General features: G+C 43.9%; 1 protein-coding gene across 1 annotated transcript in view; it reads right to left on the reverse strand.

Annotated features, from left to right (window-relative positions):
* Nucleotides 1-23266, reverse strand: part of VSNL1 (visinin like 1) — a 125272-nt gene that overhangs the window by 51444 nt on the left and 50562 nt on the right. Inside the window, exon 2 of the mRNA XM_005686987.3 lies at nucleotides 19885-20051. Coding sequence (XP_005687044.1) covers nucleotides 19885-20046 — 162 coding nt within the window. The 5' untranslated portion in view covers nucleotides 20047-20051. The remainder of the gene's footprint in view (nucleotides 1-19884; nucleotides 20052-23266) is intronic.

Consider the following 23266-nt stretch of genomic DNA (forward strand, 5'->3'; position numbering starts at 1 on the left):
AAAGTGGGGGAATATCAACGCCTACTTCATATACCCTTCTGAGGACCAAATGAGTGAACATACACAAAATGATATGTTTGGAACAGTACCTGACTCTTGATAAGCATTCAGTTAATGTTGCCTATTGTCACCTCTCCATCTCTGCACCTAGTCATTCATCTCTGCACCTAGTCACAGTTTGATTTGTCCTAGAAAGGACCTTGAGGTACTCCCTTCCCAGTTTTGGACCAGTCCATGCCTGATTCTAACTGTTGCTTCTTGACCTGCATGCAGGTTTTGCAGGAGACAGGTCAGGTGGTCTGGTATTTCCATCTCTTTAAGAATTTTTAACAGTTTGCTGTGATCTACAGAGTCAAAGGCTTTAGCATAGTCAACGAAGCCAAAGTAGATGTTTTTGGGAATTCTCTTGCTTTTTCTATGATCCAACAGATCATAGAAAAAGATCATTGATTCTCTGCCTTTTCTAAATCCAGATTGTACATCTAGAAGTTCTCGAGTCATGTACTGCTGAAGCCTAGCTTGAAGGATTTTGAGCATGTCCTTGCTAGCATGTGAAGTGAGTGCAGTTGTCCAGTAGTTTGAACATTCTTTGGTATTGCCTTTCTTTGGGATTGGAGGTCAAACCGGTCAATCCAAAAGGAAATCAACCCTGAATATACATTGGAAGTATGGATGCTGAAGCTGACGCTTCAATACTTGGGCCACCTGATGCCAAGAGCTGACTTATAGGAAAAGACTCTGATGCTGGGAAAGACTGAGGGCAAGAGAAGAAGAGGGTGGCAGAGGGTGAGATGGTTGGATGGCATCACTGACTCAGTGGACTCAAGTCTGGGCAAACTCCGAGAGATGGTGAAGGATAGGGAAGCCTGGTGTGCTGCAGTTCACGGGATCACAAAGAGTTGGACATGACTGAGTGACTTGAACATGACAAGAACAAAACAGAAAGGACTTAAAGCGTGTGGTTTCTACTGTATTTTTTTGTTATAATGACAACCAGCCCCCTCTCTACTCACCTCCAGGGTGTGACAGTGCCCTGGAGCAGACAGCACACTTACAGACTGCACGAGGATAACAGGAACCTTCCCGGCCACCGACCTCCATCCCTAGTGCGAGGATGCTTTGCCTCAAATGGGATTCTGCTCCTCCCCTTCAGCCCTCCGAGGGGCCTGTACCCATGTCCCAGGTGCTCCACCTGGGCTTCCTGTCCAGGGGAAGTCCCTTCCTCCCAAAGCTCTTCTCTGGAGTCAGGGTAACACCTCCGAGGCTGTTACTGTCTGTAGCAGAGACGCACAGGGAAGGGGAGAATTTTCTGTCTGCTAGATTCCCTCCCCAACTGCTGGGAGAATTTGGGCTGGCATCTGTGCCTGGAACAATCTCTTCTCTTCCCCTCTTTCCCCACAGGGGTGGGATGGCTGGTCCCCAGGGAAGCCTGATTCACAGGATGTGAGGCAAGACAGCACTCCCCACCAAAGAGACGGACAAGGCCCTGGGGCAAAGGGTGATGTGAGGCTGCTAAGAGGCCAACAGAAGAATCTCTCCCACACTGTGAGGCCAGCCTTCTCACCCCTGCACCCCTGTCATCAGTCCTCAGGGCCAAAGTGACTGGGGTATTAATTGAGCACCTTTAGCGGAAGCACTTGTAAGGGAGAGAGGGAGAAGCAGTTAACAGTGGCAGAAGCGAAGAGAAGCGAAGAGAAGAGAAGGACCATGTCCAAGAACTCGCAGATCTTAGGGGCAGAACCTGGGTTCAAACTGTGGTGTCAGCTCCAGTGTTGTTCTTTACACACAAATAGGCTGCCTTTTCAGCTCTTACTTATTTAACACATATTCTGAGCTGCTCTCTGCGTCTCTGATAGAGGGATCCAAGCCCCAAATAATGTTAATAATATCCATTATTTTAGCTCCCATCATTGCACCCTTTAGCAAAAAAATACATACACAAAACAGAGGACTGCATCTGTCTTATACTTTTCCCTGAACCCATCCTGCACTAGGCTAAGAAAAAAATCCAATTTGTCTTTCTTAAGTTTTTTTTTTAATGTGGACCATTTAAAAAGTATTTTATTGTATATTGTCACCCTGTTTATTTAACTTATATGCAGAGTACATCATGCGAAATTCTGGCGTGGATGAAGCACAAGCTGGAATCAAGATTGCCGGGAGAAATATCAATAACCTCAGATACGCAGATGATACCACCCTCATGGCAGAAAGAGAAAAGGAACTGAAGAGTCTCTTGACAAAAGTGAAAGAAGAGAGTGAAAAAGCTGGCTTGAAACTCAGCATTAGAAAAACTAAGATCATGGCATCTGGTCCCATCACTTCATGGGAAATAGATGGGGAAACAGTGGAAACAGTGACAGATTTTATTTTTTTGGCTTCCAAATCACCACAGATGGTGACTGCAGCCATGAAATTAAAAGACACTTGCTCCTTGGAAGAAAAGCTATGACAAACCTAGACAGCATATCAAAAAGCAGAGACATTACTGTGTTGACAAAGGTCCATCTAGTCCAAGCTATGGTTTTTCCAGTAGTCATGTATGGATGTGAGAACTGGACCATAAAGAAAGCTGAGCACCAAAGAATTGATGCTTCTGAACTGTGGTGTTAGAGAGTTTTCTTGAGAGTCCCTTGGACTAGAAGGAGATCCAACCAGTCCATCCTAAAGGAAACCAGTCCTGAATATTCATTGGAAGGACTGATGCTGAAGCTGAAACTCCAATACTTTTGCCACCTTATGCGAAAAACACCTTGACTCATTTGAAAAGACCCTGATGGTGGGAAAGATTGAAGGTAGGAGAAGGGGATAACAAAAGATAAGATGGTTGGATGGCATCACTGACTCAATGGACATGAGTTTGAGCAAACTTCGGGAGTTGGTGATAGACAGGGAAGCCTGGTGTGCTGCAGTCCATGGGGTTGCAAAGAGTTGGACACAACTGAGCGACTGAACTAAACTGAACTGATTTAATTTGTTACAGTATTGCTTCTGTTTCATCTTTTGGTTTTTCAGTCGTAAGGCACATGGGATCTTAGCTCCCCAACCGGAAATCAAACCCTCACCGCCTGCATTGGCAGGTGAAGTCTTAACCACTGGATAGCCAGGGAAGTCTCACTATTTCTCTTTCATTTCAAATCAGAACACACTGAGTTTGCTCCTTGACTTCAGAGAGGAGGAATTTCATCTACAGAAGATAGGGGTGTGGGATCTGAAGTTACGGATGCTGCCTGTAACAGCCAGACCCAGAGGGTCTTTCTGGAACACCCAGAGTCACTGTCTTCACCCTGAAAGTTTTGACGAATTCACTTTCTTTCTCAGCAAGCATAGGGCTAGGAGCAGGCAGCTCTGCCTGGGAACTGGGCCAGGATGACAGGACAGGACTAGTCTTGTGGGGTTAGGTCAGCCTCCACTGCTAAAGGGAGGAGGCAGCAAGGCTGCCTGGGCAAACAGACAATGGGAAGGACGTTCCAAATGCCCCTGAGCATTCCAGAAGGCGCCAGCCATTCCAAGAGCAGGGCTTTACCCACCTACTGCTCACCACCTGTGCTGAGGAGGCAATATGCTTTTTCTCCACTTTGTCTCTTGCTTGGGACCCAGCCCCCAGCTCCCACACTGGCCCTGTACCCTCTGCCCAGGAAGACTTACCAGCCCCTCCCTGGTCCTCTCTTTCCCTTCTCCTCTCCTGAGCTCACAAAGCTCTGACTGACCCATAACCTCACTGAGCTCTTAGATTGTCCCTGCACTTGTCTGCTTGGAAGGCTTCATCTCCCCCAGATGACCGGGCTCTTCCATGGGAGTCCTACCTCCTGCTCCCCTCAGGGTTCAGTGTGCACAGACAAGGTACAGCTGGTATGTACTTGATGAATAACTCCGTCAAGTTTGACGTAAGGCATTTGCTGGAGGGCACACCGCAAGCTCCTGCAGCCTCACCCACAGGGTAACTGGGGCCATTTACAAAGGAAATGAAAAATAATTCTTCCTTCCCAGTCCCTCATTATGCTGTTTTAAGAAGAAGACAACACCAGGTCACCAGTATTTCCTGGCTCCTCAAACACATTCCGGCAGGAAGCTGTCTCTTTACCTCGCCACAGCATTCAGGATGTCAGAGCTTTTTCTGGCAGTCTCAGCTCTCTGCGATTGAACCCCACTCACATCTCCAACCTCACTTTTCCCTGATACCTCTTTGGTGAGACAACATTTTAGCCAACAAAGTGGCTTGCTGTTGTTCGCCATACCTCCCCCATCCCCTATACAGCTGCCAGTCTGACCTATATTTCAAAGTACCAGGAAATCTTCAGTGAATACTTTTTTTTTTTTTGCCCACACCATGCAGCAGGTGTGATCTGAGTTCCCCAAACAGGGATTGAACCCATGTCTCCTGCATTGGAAGCATGGAGACTCAACCACTGGACCATCAGGCAAGTCCCTTTAGTGAAGAGAATTATCTAGAGATTCACTATGCTAGAACATCTACACGGGTTTTGCACAGATATCACTTTCTCTATGATCTTTGAGCTCTCTACATGGATTGTTCTACTAGGCTGCAAGCTCTTTAAAGGAGTGAGGGAGTCTGGTGGGTGATTGGTAGAAGCTGCTATGGGTGATTATCTACAACAGGATTCCCCTAAGAGAGCGAAGGGTGCCTTTGGGCATTTCATAGATGGCAAGGCCTGTTTCATGGCTGAACCTCCCCGCTACCTTTGCTGCATTCTCTCCACAGTAATGACAGGAGCACACTGATTGCAGATGCAGGAGGAGAAGCTGTCTTAGAGCTCAACTGCTTATGATAGCCAGCAACACAAGCGCTGTCACAGGGAGGGGACCCCAAGTTCCATCACAACCTCGGAAGGACAGATGAGGGTCCAAGAACCATTCCAAGTGGAGACACAGAGGTACGTAATCAATAAGACAGACAGCTTTCTTCTAGCAGGTGCTGAACAGGCCACAGGGGGAGAGGAAATGATTTCTATTAAGATGGGTCAATGATATCGGATCCCAGTCCCTCTCACCCTTCCAAAAAGTCAGAAAAATCCAATGATGTAAAACAGCTTTACACCAAGAGATCCAAATATAATTTTTTATATTTAAGTCCAACCCTGTAATAGCAATGGGCTGTTTCTTCCTCTTTGGCTCTGTTTCCAATTAGAAATGTATTGTCCTTTAATAATTAACTGAGGAACCAGAGATCAAGTGGCCAACATCCATTGGATCATCAAAAAAGCTAGAGAGTTCCAGAAAAACATCTACTTCTGCTTTATTGACTATGCCAAAGCCTTTGACTGTGTCGATCACAACAAACTGGAAAATTCTTCAAGAGATGGGAATACCAGATCACCTGACCTGCCTCTTGAGAAATCTGTATGCAGGTCAAGAAGCAACAGTTAGAACTGGACATGGAACAAAAGACTGGTTCCAAATAGGAAAAGGAGTATGTCAAGGCTGTATATTGTCACCCTGCTTATCTAACTTCTATGCAGAGTACATTATGAGAAGTGCTGGGCTGGAGGAAACACAAGCTGGAATCAAGATTGCCGGGAGAAATATCCGTAACCTTAGATATGCAGATGACACCACCCTTATGGCAGAAAGTGAAGAAGGACTAAAGAGCCTCATGATGAAAGTGAAAGAGGAGAGTGAAAATGTAGGCTTAAAGCTCAACATTCAGAAAACAAAGATCATGGCATCTGGTCCCATCACTTCATGGCAAATGGATGGAAAACAATGGAAACAGTGACACTTTTTGGTGGGGGGGGTGCTTTAAAATCACTGCAGATGGTGATTGCAGCCATGAAATTAAAAGACGCTTGTTCCTTGGAAGGAAAATTATGACCAACCTAGACAGCATATCAAAAAGCAGACATATGACTTTGCCAACAAAGGTCTGTCTAGTCAAAGCTATGGTTTTTCCAGTGGTCATGTGTGGATGTGAGAGTTGGACTATAAAGAAAGCTGAGTGCCGAAGAATTGATGCTTTTGAACTGTGGTGTTGGAGAAGACTCTTGAGAGTCCCTTGGACTTCAAGGAGATCTGACCAGTCCATCCTAAAGGAAATCAATCCTGAATATTCATTGGAAGGACTGATGCTGAAGCTGAACCTCCAATACTTTGGCCACTTGATGAGAAGAGCTGACTCATTTGAAAAGACCCTGATGCTCAGAAAGATTGAGGGCAGGAGGAGAAGGGGACAACAGAGTATGAGATGGTTGGATGGTATCACCGACTCTATGCACATGAGTTTGAGTGAACTCTGGGAGTTGGTGATGGACAGGGAGGCATGGCGTGCTGCAGTCCATGGGGTCACCAAGAGTTAGAAATGACTGAGCAACTGAAAGGAATTAACTGAAGGGAATAGCTAACAGGAGAGTAGGTTCTTCTGGCTTTAAACCTTCATACAGAAGCTGGAGTTGAGGCATGTCCTTTTAGATGTTAATTGGAGAGATTAGGAAACAGCTCCTTGGAAAGCCCTCCACCCAGCCCCTAGGGTGTCTGTTTCCTCTTTTGTAAAACGGGGGAAGGGTGGACTCTTTCCAACCTTATGAGGCTGCAGAAGTTGAGGTATTCTCTAAGAGCATTCCTTTGGATGGCAAGGCTGCAATGATCATTGCTATCTCTCTAACTGACACCTACCCTATCATGGGAAAGTAAAGTCCCAAGGTGTGGAAGCCATTCAACATAGTTTCACACCCTTTGAGACAGAAGAAGGTTATCACTTCCACCCTTCTGGGATAAATGCTCCCTCTAATGCAAGACGTGCAGGAAATAGCCAGCTATTCCCTGAGACAGTCTCACCGTGATAAAGTATCTTTGCAGTCTTACATGGGACCTTGTTTTCCCAGAACTGTAACTTTATTGTCATCTCTTCCTTGAGATTTCAGACCCCAGCTCTTGTTTTCCACATTAATTCAAGTTGAAGTGCAGCCTGGATCATGTTGGCAAACATTCCAAGTGGAAATGGCTTTCCAGGTTCTCACTAAAAATTATCACGTTCTCACCAGCTCAATCTGGATAACATTTTGTGCCTTATGTAATGTCTATTTCCCAAAGGAATTAAAATGCTTCTGTATATCGCTCTGCCCAACAAATTTTTAATAAGGACTGCTCCTAATTACCTCTTATGAGCAAGCAGAATCTGAATCCCCAAAAACAATTACCCAAAAATCTTTTCTTGAGCTAAGAGTATTATTTTCAAAATGGATTGAATCCAGTGTTGAGAAGCAATGCTACATTTTATTTTGATAGATATCTGATAGGGGAGCCAGCTCTTGATGCCACAGCCCAAAAGACTGGCTACTGGGCATCTGGAAGCCTTCCCACGCTCAGGTGCCTAAGATCAAGTCCTGATCAGTCTTATCTGGGCAAGGATAGTCACTGTTTATAAAGTGCTTTGGTTGGCTTTCACATGATATACGCAGGCTTCGAGTAATTCTCTCCATCCGAAAGATGAGGAGTCTGAGGGTCAGAGTAGTTTGTTGACTTAACAACATTTAAGCATAAGACATTCCCAAGTTCACAAGACTAGCTAAGGGAAGAGCCAGGTACACTTCTAGCCTTCTCATCAAACCACGTCACACTGAAGTGTGTATTCTGGCAAAACACTGACAGCAGCATAGGCTCTGAAGAATGAAGAAAGCTTCTATTTAGAGAGAAGGTGAAAAAAGCTTACAGAATTTTGTTGCAAAACCATAATGTCTTGAGCTGGATACAGGTGAATCAAAGTCAAAGGAACTCAGTGGAGAAAGATTCTTTTGGCTTTGAGGGCAAGGAGATCAAAGGAGATTCTTTCAGGGCGAGACTGAAGGAGGAAATAGAACAGGCTCTATCTTGAAAGCAGGACTCCATCTTGGGCCAGACCGTGGACTTTGAGCTATATGCCCAGTATCTATGGAAACGACATACCAACGGAAAACCAGGGCCCCATTGCCTAAAAGAATACCCTTATTATCTGTGTAACCAAATAGAATCATACATTCTATTATGCTTATTGAGGTATGACCACAAGCCTATTGATAATTGTCCACTGTTAACTACCTAGGCTTAAGGCTTATGAATCAGGGGTTAACGTTGATTGTATCTTTCTTTTTCCTTTGTTCAGACTAGTTTCAGGGAATTTTGGGGAGGTGGGTTTGGACACGTACGCTTAGGGAATATAAGTTTTCCCAAAAACTGGTCGGGGTCCTTGGCTAAGAGGAGACTGACTCTACCTTGGGCCCGCTGGTGTAATAAACTGCACTCCACTATCTGCATTGTCCTTCTGAGTTTCCCGGAACGCGTGGCTACAACCAGACTTCTGAGCTGGCCCTAGAAGGATGGCTGGGTGTGGTGCACATGGCTCACAACGAAGTAGACAGAGAAACTCCCGGTGCTTGTTCCTGACTGTGACCCAGAGGACACAGGAAGCACTGCAAGGAGGGGAGAATGCTGCTTGCAAGGTGGCCCACGTGTTTGACTGCTGACCCCTCTGCAGGTCAGGTCTCCTGCCTTTCCAACTCCTATGGCTTCAAGTGAGGAAACACTATGTCCAAAGTCTGGCTCCTCGGTCATGGAGAATCAGGTGAGCTACCAGGCAGATGGAAGCACGTTAGAGTGATCACAAAGGAAGGGAAGAAAGGGAGGGAGGGAGAAGAGGGGGAAGACACCAGAGAGGAGGCCTGTTGTGGAGTCCTGGTGGGTATGAGCTTTATCTTCAACAGGCGGTTTTCCAGATTATCTCAGCAAGTTTCTGCCGAGAGGTTTTGGTGAGTGAGTTTATTGTGTTTTGTTTCATTGTACTTTTGTTTCAAGCTAATATGCTCAATCAGAAGGGCCTCCTGCCAGCATTATGCAAAGGAGCTTTCAAACACAATAGTTGGTTTTTTTTTAATTTTAGCTTTTGTGATTCTGGTCACTGGGATTTTGGAGTTTCCAGACAGATTGACAGCTCCTGTCCAAATCACTCCTCTTTTGAGGCTCAGCTTTAATATCTCCTTTCCCACCAGGCCTCCCTGGGCCTTCATGTCCTTCCTTGTCTTTCATGATCTTGATAACAATAGCCCCTGTACCATAGGTGTGTGTATGTGTGTATATAAAAAACACATACTTATATATATATCATACACACACACACACATATATATATGTATGCATGTATATATACCGGAGAAGGCAATGGCACCCCACTCCAGTACTCTTGCCTGGGAAATCCCATGGACGGAGGAGCCTGGTGGCTGCAGTCCATGGGGTCGCTAAGAGTCAGACACAACTGAGCGACTTCACTTTCACTCTTCACTTTTATGCATCGGAGAAGGAAATGGCAACCCACTCCAGTGTTCTTGCCTGGAGAATCCCAGGGACAGGGGAGCCTGGTGGGCTGCCATCTATGGGGTCGCACAGGGTTGGACACGACTGAAGTGACTTAGCAGCAGCAGCAGCATGTATATATACACCTACCCATTTATAGGGGTTTCCCAGGTGGTGTTAATGGCAAAGAATCCACATGCCAATGCAGGAGGCTCAAGAGATGAGGGTTTGACCCCTGGGTTAGGAGGATTCCCTGGAGAAGGAAATGGCACCAACTCTAGTATTCTTGCTTGGGAAATCCATGGAGTTGCAAAGAGTCAGACATGATTGAGGAACTGAACACATACACACACGCATACCTCATACACTCGACCTATAGACTTCTTGATAGGACCAGATGATAGCCACTTGAGGTCAAGGATCTGTGATGTGTTCTGTAGACCCAGAGCCTACACATAGGTACTTAGGAGAATGAACGGCAAGCAGATACATTTCATCCCCGTGGGGCCTTCCCATTTTCATGAGGCTCTGGACAAATACAGCTTAAATAATGGGCCCTGAATGAATCAGGAAAGCATCCCCAACAAACTGAAAACAATTTCACAGAGTGAGTCTAGAAGCTTTTGTTCTTTTATTGCCTACAAAGTTTATTTGAAAGTCTAGTATAGAAGGGAGATCTTCCCCATTTGTCTCATGTCAGTTGACAACCCATAACTCTGTTGTTACAGAAATTAGAATGTTCAGCCTGTCAATGATACAAGTATCTTTAGTGGTCCTTAACATTTTCAGACCCTGATGGAAACGACCCTAATGCTGGGAAAGACTGAAGGCAGGAGGAGAAGGGGATGATGAAGGATGAGATGGTTGGATGGCATCACTGACTCAATGGACATGAGTTTGAGCAAGTTCCAGAAGTTGGTGATGGACAGGGAAGCCTGGCATGCTGCAGTCCATGGGGTTGCAAAGAGTTGGGCATGACTGAGCGACTGAACAACAACAACAACACTTTGAGAGCTTGCGAAGAACCCTTTATAAAGGGAAGGGACTTCTCTGGTGGTCCAGTGATCAAGAATCCACCCACCAATGCTGGGCTCGTGGGTTTGATCCCTGCCCTGAGAGGGTTCCACACATCACAGAGCCACCCAACCTGTGTGCCCCCACAACTACTGAGCCTGTGAACCTAGAGTCCAGGAGCCGCGACAACAGAAGCCACTGAAATGAGAAGTGCGTTGACTGCAACTAGGGAGTGGCCCCTGCTGGCTATAACGAAAGCCTGCACATCAACGGGAGATCCAGCACAGCCAAAACTAACTAAATAAAATAAAGCAAATCTGAGGAAGTTATCCCGAGAGGGTAGATACAAAATGTTACATTACAGGCCAGTGTCTCTCAAAATATCATTCATGGGTTTTCTCTGTTAGGACTATCTTTGAGGTCATATTTCCTTCTAATAGTAGATTTTTAAACATAAGAGCACAATTTCAGAGTAAACTGCTGAAGCCATAAAGCGAATTAGGCGTAATGTGTGTCATGTTAGTCGATCAGTAGTGTCAGACTCTTCGCGACTCCTTAGACTGGCCCGCCAGGCTCCTCTGTCCACGGAATTCTCCAGGCAAGAGTACTGGAGTGGGTTGCCATGCCCTTCTCCAGGAGATCTTCCCAACCCAGGGATCAAACCCAGGTCTCCCACATTGCAGGCAGATTCTTTACCGTTTGAGCTACCCAGGGAGCCCTTTAGCGAATTAGCATTATTATCTGGGAAATCTCTCTTGTTCTATTAAAATGTCTTTATCATCAAATGTTTAGATGCTCCTGATTCTATGATAGCATTTAAAAAAAAATTTTGTTTTAATCCTTGTCTCTGGGTAGTTATATCATCAGAATTTGGGGGTCGAGATTTGTATTTCTTAAGTTTTAGGCCCCGACAATTGCTCATTGAATGGAATTCCAATTATATTTTATTGTAAAATGAACATAGTTTTGTGAAGTGAAAAGCATTATACAAAAAAAAAAAAAAGATATTCCAGCTCTACCAGGTTCTGAGATTACCAAGGGCAAGTCCTAAGACAGAGAACATGTTACAGAAAGCATAAAGGAAATGGGCCTTGAATGACTAAATGAATGGATAAACCCAGTCTTTGAAGGATAAGCTGCAAGAGTATTTTCTAATAACCAAATTACAGGAGCTCTTCAGGAAACGACTGCTTGGATGGACACATGGAGTCACTAGGCAAGAACTCTTCTGTTATATTCAAACTGTTGGATTAGAGATGGTTCAAAGGCACTCTCGGGCCCTCCCACCTGCCTCAGTTGCCTAACGCTTAACACTCTTGAGGAGAAAATTTGGTGCTATTGTTTTTGCCTGGTGGAAAAACAGTGGCTCGGTGACCTCAGGTGGCACTAATGGTGAAGAATTCGCGGGCTGATGCAGGACATGCAAGAGATGCACGTTCAATCCCTGGATCAGGAAGATCAACTGGAGAAGGAATAGCACTTCATTCCAGTATTCTTGCCTAGAAAATTCCATGAACAGAGGAGCCAGGCCGGCTACAGTCCATGAGATCACAAAGAGTTGGACACGACTGAGCGACTGAGCACAGAACAGAACCAGAAGAACAATCCTCGGCTACTTAGTTAACCTCTGAGAAATTATCTCTTTCTTCATCTGCAAAATGATATGCAGGAGAGACTGAGCAGGTAGGAGCAGGTAGAGGGGTGTTGGGGACAGGACACCAAGTGGTTGGTGGGACTGAATACAGAAGGTCTGGAATACCACGCCTTATTCTGTCTGGTAGCAGGGATCTGGGAGAGGCCACTGTGCTGGAGAAAACACAGAACTCAGTGGCTAAGAATCTCAGGGCTGGGGATGTAGCCTCGCGGTGGATCCTGCTACCCTGGAAACATGGTAGACAACACTATTTGATTCAGGCTCATTTTCCTATTGAACCTCCGCAGAACCTCACTTCCTCCTCTATAGACCGGTCTATGCTGCCACTGCCTTTGGCACAGGAAATAAAACCTATTTTCCACCTTGGTTCTCTGAGAGTAAATGAGCGGATCACCAATCATGATGGCAAAAACATCTTGTTGTAGGTTGCAAGTCATTTTCACTTCCTGTCTTTCCTTTGGGACTCCACCACTGAGGTGACAGGCCGGAGCTTATTATTTCCATCAGGTAGATAAGGAAAACAGATTCAGAGAGGCAGAGTTCTGGCAAACGTAGCACAGCTAGGATTGAATCTCAGGCCTGCCAGATTCTAAATCCCATGATTTTTTTAAACTTACTCTCTTTTTTTAAAAAAAAGTTGGAGTATAGTTGCTTTATAATGTTGTGTTAGTTTCTGCTGTATAATGAAATGCATCACTTATGTGTATGCATATATCTCTTCCCTCTTGGACCTCTCTCTCAGCCCCTGCCCTATCCCATCCATCTATGTCATCACAGAGCACTGAGCTGAGCTCCTTGTGCTATATAGCAGGTTTCCACTATCTGTTTTACACGCGGCAGTGCACATATGTCAAATACTGTGTATTAACACATGTGAATTGTGGAGCTGGAGAAGACTCTTGAGAGTCCCCTGAACTGCAGGGAGATCAAACCAGTCAATCCTAAAGGAAATCAACCATGAATATTCATTGCTGATATGACTGATGCTGAAGCTGAAGTTTCAATACTTGGGCCCCTGATGGGAAGAGCTGACTTATTGGAAAAGACCCTGATGCTGGGAAAGATTGAGGGCAGGAGGAGAAGGGGATGACAGAGGACGAGATGGTTAGATAGCATCACCAATGCAACGGACATGAATTTTGAGCAAACTCTGGGAGATATTGGAGGATAGAGGAGCCTGGCATGCTATATAGTCATGGGGTCGCAAAGAGATGACTTAGTGACTGAACAAATGGAATCTAGAAAAATGGTACAGATAAAGCTATTTGCATTGCATTAATTAACTTCTTACTTTAATTTGCCATCATGAAATTACATCTACCTTCCGCTTGTGCCCCAACGACATGCATCAGTGTCATTCTGCCTTGGCTTGTGGTTAACTGTGTCTCTACAATTAGCTTCTGAGTTCCTGAAGAGCAGGCAGGACTATCCTTTAGCCGCTTCTCTATGCCTCCACCACAAGGCTTCCCGAAAAGGAGATACACAGCCAGCGTTTATTATTTATAGGTCACTTACCAAACACTGATGCTTGCTCTGTGGCAGGCCCTGTGCTAGCCACCAGGTTTTATGTTAATGGAAGTGAGCTGAGTGTCCTCTATAACAGTGGTCCCCAACTTTTTTGGTACCAGTGACAGTTTTTGTGGAAGACAATATTTCCATGGACTGGGGGTGGGGGTGGGGTGGGATTATTTCAGGATGATTTAAGTGCATTACATTTATTGTGCACTTTATTTCTGTTATTAATACTTTCTGTTGTTATTACAGCAGCTCCATTCCAGATCATCAGGCATTAAATCCTAGAGACTAGGGACTCCTGCTCTACAGGACTGATGAATGAAACCTGCAAAACTGTGCCCCATAGGGTTAACAGGAATCCTTGACTTCTGCAGAACAGCAGATAAGGGAACAGGTTGTTAAAAAAACAAAAACAAAACAAAACAAAAACCACCCTGCTTGTAACCCGCCTTTACTGATTAAGCTTGCTTTAGTGGTTTTTTTTTCTTCTTTAATTGCATTCCCTCCAAGTTTCACATAGCGAGGTAATAATATCACAACACTTCTTAACCACTCTTATAGATAACTCCTCTGACTAGAATCACTATAGGATCAACGGGCACATAAGCTGTTTTCCAGAAACCTGGTGTCAACTCCTGTCTAGTCAGGCTGACTGAAGCAGGTAGGGACCACTGACGCTAAAACTGGGCCTGCACAGTTGTCTGATGAGTGACTTTTTGATGTCAGAGGGCCAGAACACCCATCCTCAGATCTTGCTAAAGCACCTCCATTTCTGAACATGCATCCCATGAAAAAGCATGTAACCGGGACACACCTGCACGGAATGCTGATAACTCACCTTTTCTCTACCTCCCATCACCTTGCCCCAGGCCTCAGACAACCTCACTTCTTTATATATAAATATCTCATGCCCTTTGCTTTAAAGGCAGTGGATCTGAGACTCCTTCTCCTGTCTGTTTTGTCAATCAGCTTGGCTGTTTTGTCAATCAGCTCCTTGGTTGGCTGTCTTGAGTCAGCTCTTTCCCTGCCACAAACCTCAGCATCTCAGCATTTGGCTTGCCGTGCGTCAGGCAAATGAGCCTGGTTCGGTTAACACCAGCCGCAAACCAGGAAGGACCATGCCCAGCCTCGTGTTTTTCAAATCACACTCCAGAAGCTTGTACAGTAGATGGGCTTGGAGGGAGGGTGATGAGAGGCTGCCAAGAGAATCCAAGGGACAGGCAGGGCCATGTGCTGCTGGGCGAGTCAGCATACCCCATCTTTAATGTCCATCCTGATCGCCACTTTTTTTGTGACATTGGGAAAATAATCTACGTTTTCTGAACTTCAGTTTTGAACAGTTCCAAAGAGAGACTGGATGGAATTTCTTTATATTTTGCATACAAAGTCTTTTGAAGTTGAGGGTTTGTGGTTTCTGGCCTTGCAAGGGGCAGGTGGGGAGGCCTCTCTGGTTACCCTGCTCCACCCCACACTCTCATCACAGCTGACTCTACAGCAGTGAGGTGACTCTCCTGAAGCCTAAAAGGGGTCAGGTCAGTAACAGTAAAGGTGCCAGGCTGACCTCACAGATAGAGGGCAGAGGCCACCGGCAACTTTGCTCACTCAGCTGGATTCCAGGATGTCTCACTGTTCAGCCTGAGACAGAAGGAACTACTGAAGAAATGCCTATTCACCAAGATAAAGACTGTGCCTTGGTGAATGTTTGTACTTTTAAGCAGCATTAAAGGAAGTGAAAAGCAAAGGAGAAAAGGAAAGATGTAAGCATCTGAATGCAGAGTTCCAAAGAATAGCAAGGAGAGATAAGAAAGCCTTCCTTACCGGTCAACGCAAAGAAACAGAGGAAAACAACAGAATGGAAAAGACTAGAGATCTCTTCAAGAAAATTAGAGATACCAAGGGAACATTTCATGCAAAGATGGGCTTGATAAAGGACAGAAATGGTATGGACCTAACAGAAGCAGAAGAGATTAAAAAGAGGTGGCAAGAATACACAGAAGAACTGTACAAAAAAGATCTTCACGACCAAAATAATCATGATGGTGTGATCACTCACCTAGAGCCAGACATCCTGGAATGGGAAGTCAAGTGGGCCTTAGAAAGCATTACTACGAACAAAGCTAGTGGAGGTGATAGGTTGAGCTATTTCAAATCCTGAAAGATGATGCTGTAAAAGTGCTGCACTCAATATGCCAGCAAATTTGGAAAACTCAGCAGTGGCCACAGGACTGGAAAAGGTCAGTTTTCATTCTAACCTCAAAGAAAGGCAATGCCAAAGAATGCTCAAACTACTGCACAATTGCACTCATCTCACACGCTAGTAAAGTAATGCTCAAAATTCTCCAAGCCAGGCTTTAGTAATACGTGAACAGTGAACTTCCAAATGTTCAAGCTGGTTTTAGAAAATACAGAGGAACCAGAGATCAAATTGCCAACATCTGCTGGATCATGGAAAAAGCAAGAGAGTTCCAGAAAAACATCTATTTCTGCTTTATTGACTATGCCAAAGCCTTTGACTGTGTGGATCACAATAAACTGTGGAAAATTCTGAAAGAGATGGGAATACCAGACTATCTGACCTGCCTCTTGAGAAACCTGTATGCAGGCCAGGAAGCAACAGTTAGAACTGGACATGAAACAACAGACTGGTTCCAAATAGGAAAAGGAGTACGTCAAGGCTGTATATTGTCACCCTGCTTATTTAACTTCTATGCAGAGTACATCATGAGAAACACTGGGCTGGAAGAAGCACAAGCTGGAATCAAGATTGCCGGGAGAAATATCAAGAACCTCAGATATGCAGATGACACCGCCCTTATGGAGAAAGTGAAGAGGAGCTAAAAAGCCTCTTGATGAAAGTGAAAGAGGAAAGTGAAAAAGTTGGCTTAAAGCTCAACATTCAGAAAACGAAGATCATGGCATCTGGTCCCATCACTTCATGGGAAATAGATGGGGAAACAGGGGAAACAGTGTCAGACTTTATTTTTGGGGGCTCCAAAATCACTGCAGATGGTGGTTGCAGCCATGAAATTAAAAGATGCTTACTCCTTGGAAGAAAAGTTATGACCAACCTAGATAGCATGTTCAAAAGCAGAGACATTACTTTGCCAACAAAGGTCCATCTAGTCAAGGCTATGGTTTTTCCAGTGGTCATGTATAGATGTGAGAGTTGGACTGTGAAGAAAGCTGAGCGCCGAAGAATTGATGCTTTTGAACTGTGGTGTTGGAGAAGACTCTTGAGAGTCCCTTGGACTGCAAGGAGATCCAACCAGTCCATTCTAAAGGAGATCAGCCCTGGGTGCTCTTTGGAGGGAGTGATGCTAAAGCTGAAACTCCAGTACTCTGGTCACCTCATGAGAAGAGTTGCCTCATTGGAAAAGACTCTGATGCTGGGAGGGACTGGGGGCAGGAGGAGAAGGGGACAACAGAGGATGAGATGGCTGGATGGCATCACCGATTCGATGCATGTGAGTCTGAGTGAACTCCAGGAGTTGGTGATGGACAGGGAGGCCTGGCGTGCTGTGATTCATGGGGTCGCAGAGTGGGACACGACTGAGAGACTGAACTGACTGAAAGGAAGTGTTTTCTTCCCAGCCCTTCTCCTGGGCCTTCATTACATAAACCACATCTTTCTCTGTTACTCTCCCTCCTAACCTATCAGACCTGTCTTTCTTTCTTTTATTCTTTTTCCCTGTGGAAGGAAGTGGCATATTTCCTCTGTGATTCTTTTTTGTATTTTGTCCTTGGACAACTCTCAAAGGAGAGGAAGACTTTGCCTACTTTCTGACTACTTGATAACCAGAGCAGCAGCTGAGTTTGAATACGGTTGTTAAGAACTTGCCAAGAATCTAAACTCCATCTACCAGGATAAAACCTCACCTTCTTGGAATAAACTCTGCTCTGAGGTGGACTGAGGAAGGTAGAAACAGGGGCTAATGTTGGTCCATATACATCAGTTGTACCATAAAACGCTGAGGGGTATTTAATGTTTATACACGCTCCTCCCTTATCTTGAGGTGGATTTTATTTTCAGTGTGGAGTCCCTCCAGCGTGTAAATAAAATACTTCATTTCCTGCATTTGAACTATTTCCTCAAAGGCAAAATTGCTCTCACTGTAAACAAATAGTGAGAAACACACAGCTCTCTTAAACACAGAGTGATAGCCTGCATGACCTTTCCTGATAGGAAAGTGGCTTTGACAAATCTCATTTATTTGTACTTTCCTTGGGGCTGAGGGAAGACAATGAGGAGGCACAGGCTCAGTCCTGGGTAATAAAACGGTAGAAGATGTGACTTTGAAAGCTATGGAGAGTGGTATAAATATTTAGGAAAATGACCATCCCACTTCTGTGCAAAAGCAATTTATGTCTATTTATGTCAATGATAAATGCATTTCTCAGTGCTTACATATAGAAGATCTCTACACACTAAAACCAGTGGCTCAGATCATCTTAGAAATGTCACAGTGATCTTATAACATGCACACCTGCCACTTTTTGCCCTTTCTACACACAGGCAAAGAGAGAATTTTATAGATACCTCGAGCTCTCAGGGCATCAGCACTGGATTCATGATAATCATGGATTCTTGACATTCACTAGTGTCCTGCACTTATTGCATTAACAAAATTAATTATTTTATAAGTACCTGCAAACCCAGCCCCCTAAGCTGTGGCTAAGACTTTGACACAATCTGTATCTAACCATGTGGCTAAACTTCTGTCTCACCCTTTGCCTCTTATGCATGGGAGGCAACCGTCAATTTCAATCCTGTCTTCATCACTCTCTTGCTTTCTTTTTTGTGTGATTTTATTGCTTTTATTTGTAGTTCTATAAAGTATATTTTTATCTTATCTGTGTTTAATTTAAAGTATTTTGAGACTGACTTTTAGCACTTAATGCTTCAGTGTTGCTGAAGTTCAACTGTTTGGATGACTGTGTGAGTATACCACAGTTTATTTTCCGCTCTCGTTTTGATGGGCATTTGGGTTGTTTCCCAGTTTTGCTATTGTGAACGGTGCGGCATATCTTTTTTATACGCACAGGAAGGTATTGCTGCAGCAAAGGCTATGTGAGATGTTCAACTTCAGGAGAGAATGACAATGTTTACTATTTTATATGATCATCCCAACACACATACATGCATGTGGATGGTTTATATTGCTCAAATTGGTATTCGCTGCATTTAAATGATAACAGCACTATTATATATTTGGCATTTTAGTCAGAAAAAATTAAAAGAAAAACAAAAAAAAATGCAGTTCTTCCAAAGCCTCAAATTATCCAAGTATAAAGAAAAAGGAATGTCTCAGATCATGCCAAATCTAGAACCAATACAACTGATAAACTCAGAAAAACTGAAACAACATCACTGCAGAACAAATCCTTTCATGAAACGGTTTTATCTAATGCCCATGGCTTCTCTGGTGGCTCAGTGGTAAAGACTCTGCCTGCCAATGCGGGAGACACAAGTTGGATCCCTGGGTTGGGAAGATCCCCTAGAGAAGGAAATGGCAACCTTCTCCAGTATTCTTGCCTGGGAAATCCCAAGGACAGAGGAGCCTAGCAGGCAACATTCCATGGGGTTGCAAAAGAGTTGGACTTGATTTAGTCACTAAACAACAATGGGGGAATTTCAACTTTTAAACAGTAGAAAATGCTGGGGAGAATTCATATTTTAGAACTTGATACAATGATAGAAGACCATCCATGTTGACCTTAATATACATCAGACCTCCCTACTTCCTTTTAAATTCAAAGCTTTGGGGATCTATATATTTTTCTTATCTGCAAATAAAGGAATCTTTGTTGCAAAAGCCCTCCCATGCACTTCCTCTTTAACTGAGGTGTGCTGTGCTGGGGTTAGTCACTTAGTCATGTCCGACTTTTTGCAAGCCCATGGACTGCAGCCTGCCAGGCTCCTCTGTCCATGGGGATCCCCCAGGCAAGAATACTGGAGTGGGTTGCCATGCCCTCCTCCAGGGGATCTTCTGAACCCAGAAATCAAACCGGGGTCTCCTGCATTGAAAGCAGATTCTTTACCAGCTAAGCTACCAGGGAAGCCGGAGAAACGTATAGGTACCTTTAACAAGCCAAACGATGCAAAACGATGCTTGTCCATAATCATCAAGAAACACTATTATCTGGGATTTTTACTCTTCTTTACCAGATACTGCCAAAGTCTGAACTCTGGTGTTTTGATTGAACAGTTACTCTTCTTGTTCAGAAATTGCTTGACTTATCTCTGGAACAAAACACTTTCCTTTACATTTTAAAAAAAATGACCATTTTTCTTTTGGGGTGGAAAACCACCGGAGTTGAAACAAACTGGCTACTTGGAGTTATAATTCCATGTGAAGCTATAATCGATAAAGACAAGGTTTTCTGGCCTGAAAAAGTTTTTTAAAGGTTGAAAAACATCTTACCTTCACGTAGAGTTGCTGAAATTCCTCGAGATTCAGTCTCCCGCTTGGACAGTCCTTGAGAAATCCTTTGTACCACTGCTTGAGTTCATGCTCATTAAACTCTGTGCTCTTCACCAGGTCCTCCATCACTTCAGGGGCCAGTTTGCTATTCTGTTTCCCCATTCTGCCTGAAGAAAAGCAAATTAATGCAATTAGTGCTGTGGCTGTGATCATTTCAAGGTTGATTAGGAGCCAAGCTAGAGTTCTGAGCAGTCCCTTGGTTGGCAGTCCCTCCAGTGTGTCTGATCAGTTTCCCCAAGTCTGTTTCCTTCTATTTGATATTCTAGAAAAGAGACGCATGAAAAAAATTTCTCAAAAGGCTATTGACTTCATCTTCCTTCATCATGTGTCATCTTTTACACACATTGACTCCCACAAGGAAAGCCAATCATCTCCTTTTATGCTATTCAGGTAAAGTATATGGAAACTGTTTATAATCTCATTTTATGAATTATGATTCCTTAGCACTTACTGCCTAGATACCTAATCATGCATTTAGTTTGCAGGGTTACTAAGTGGGGCTACTGACAAGAACAATAAGAAGGCTTTATAGGCAAATCATCAAAAAATTGGCTTTGAAAACATGATCAGCAATGGTGGTTAGTCTAATTCTAAAGTTTCTGCTGTTTTTTCTTTTTCAAATGGAAACAGCTCATTTTTACTGGTCACATTAGCTCTCTATTTCTCTTCTCATTTTCAGAGACTTCCTACAACATTGCCTTCAGTGTTGACAACTTCTGGGTGGCTTTTTTTTTTTTTTAAAGATTGGTTAGTGAATTTCAGTTGGTATAATTTCATTCTTTTATTATTACTGCTGCTGCTGCTGCTGCTAAGTTGCTTCAGTCGTGTCCAACTCTGTGCGACCCCATAGATGGCAGCCCACCAGGCTCCCCCATCCCTGGGATTCTCCAGGCAAGAACACTGGAGTGGGTTGCCATTTCCTTCTCCAATGCATGAAAGTGAAGAGTGAAAGTGAAGTCGCTCAGTCGTGTCCAACTGTTAGCGACCCCATGGACTGCAGCCTACCAGGCTCCTACGTCCATGGGATTTTCCAGGCAAGAGTACTGGAGTGGGGTGCCATTATTACTGCTAGTAAGTAAAATTAATAGTGCATAAAATAAAATATAAAGTATATCAATCACGTGCCAGGTTGTGTGACCAACATCACTCTCAAGTGTAGGTGGGCAGAGCATAGGTTTAGAGTTATCCCTGATTTGGCCATTTATCTTGTGTGCTGCTTGCTGCTGCTGCTAAGTCACTTCAGTCATGTCTGACTCTGTGCGACCCCATAGACGGCAGCCCACCAAGCTCCCCCATCCCTGGGATTCTCCAGGCAAGAACACTGGAGCGGGTTGCCATTTCCTTCTCCAATGCATCAAAGTGAAAAGTGAAAGCGAAGTCGCTCAGTTGTGTCTGACTCTTAGCGACCCCATGGATTGCAGCCTACCAGGCTCCTCCTTAGAGAAATATTAATTATCTGCTTTGTCTTCAATTTCCTTCCCCAAAAAGCACACATTAAAAAAAAAACAAAACACAAAATCTCTATCAGATTAACTGTGATGGCTAATTAAGAAATAAGTAGGTAAACAAAGACCAAAAATTATTCCAAAATTAGTGAAGGGAAATTAAAGATGATTTAAATTTTTCCCCTTTAATAATGTTGTTTTGTAACAAAAAAGGATGAAAACAAAACAAATTAACCACAGGGTGATTTAAAAATCAAGTTAGACTTGAAAATACGAGGGGTCACCAGAACAAGAAAGGTATCACAAGATCTTTAAAGTCCTGTTAGGGGAGATAAAAGGTTTAGAAGAATTTACCTAAGCAGATCTAGCCCTTTGATGTGCTGGATACAAATTCTCTACCAGGCCTTCAGCAGGCCTACACTTGCAATAGCCCAAGAGGGGTAATCTTACCACATACCTTGTTAGTTTTTTTACCTTCTTCTAAAACAGATTCCACACCTATTGTCAGTAGCCTGCCCTAACACTGCACAATTCTTTCATTGTAATGAAACCAAACCACTCTTGCTGCTTTCAGGAGAAGACTTCCTCTTGGGAAGAATACAACACGGTAAAAAAATGCTGTTAAGATGGCCATTTGCTTTCAAATGCTTCTGTTTGAGAAAAGGACCTGAGGATCAGCAACAATGACCTCCGGAGTTTCTCTACTTATTTTTGCTCTTAATTTCAAGTTCCAAGTCTCTTATTAGCAACTGTCTCTTAATTATAAGTTTCTGTGGGATTCCACAGCTGGATATGGAAATCAAGTGGGGACTCAGGTGTCAGATTTAATTAATCTGGGTAAGAAAACTGTAATTCATGGTTTTCTTGATAATCAAAAGATATGTTACCCAACTTTTCAGTACTTCTCTTTGTTCTTTTCAGTAGAGAAGTACAAATTGTCATTTTTGAATTAGAATCTCACCTAATAATAGCTACTGAACCCTGACAGTGGCTGGGGGTAGACAGTATGTTGAACACTTCATAAACTTGACCTCTAGCCCCATGACAGCTGAACAAGTGATTAGAGTGGCTTTCTTCTATAAGTCATACAACCAGAGCTAGAATTTGAACCTGGAACTGTAAGGAAGATATCAGGGCACAACTACCAAGAGATAGGTGGTTGGAAGATATTTCAGGAGAAGGAACAGGAGCAGAAGCAGGAAGGTTTGAGACACTGAATCAGTGTCCTTTGGTGCTGAAAGAAGGGATGAGAGAGCAATCACTTTGCCAGGCTCTTGTTTGGAAAAGCCTGTTAGATTTGCCAAAACCACAATTTCAGAAGTGAGTTTACGTGAATGATGGGAAAATGGATTAAGCGTTATTAAAAACCTCCCCTCCCAAGGGCCATTAGAAGGTCAACAGTGTGTCAGCTTCTCTCTTGAGCAGGGAAACTTGGATTCTCCAAGGATCACTGTGATGCCTTAAACTGTTCAGTTGACCCAGGAGAGGATGGCCTCTTACACATAAGAGGAACACCATTAGCACCATGAATCACAGTTTTGGAGACGCAAATGTATAATCTCATGCAACTTGGTTATGGGTCATGGTCAGTATCATCACTCAGGTGAGCCAGGAAATGAGTGAATCATATAGAAAATCAAGTTCTGGCCTGGATCTGTGCAGCCTGCTACTGCCCTTCTTAGGTTTTGCCTGGATTAGTAATCCTCACTGGGTTCTCTAACTGTAACCTGGCTTCTGCATGGCTGCTTGACAGCATTTCTGAAATGCAAACCTCAACATCTGATCTTCTCCCTAAAACCCTCAGCAGCTCTCCACTGCCTACAAGATGTAGCCCCGGCTTGCTGGCACAGCACAGTCTTGCCTATTCATAAACTCAT

Source organism: Capra hircus, chromosome 11 (genome assembly GCF_001704415.2).
Source record: "Capra hircus breed San Clemente chromosome 11, ASM170441v1, whole genome shotgun sequence".
NCBI classification, from domain to species: Eukaryota; Metazoa; Chordata; class Mammalia; order Artiodactyla; family Bovidae; genus Capra; species Capra hircus.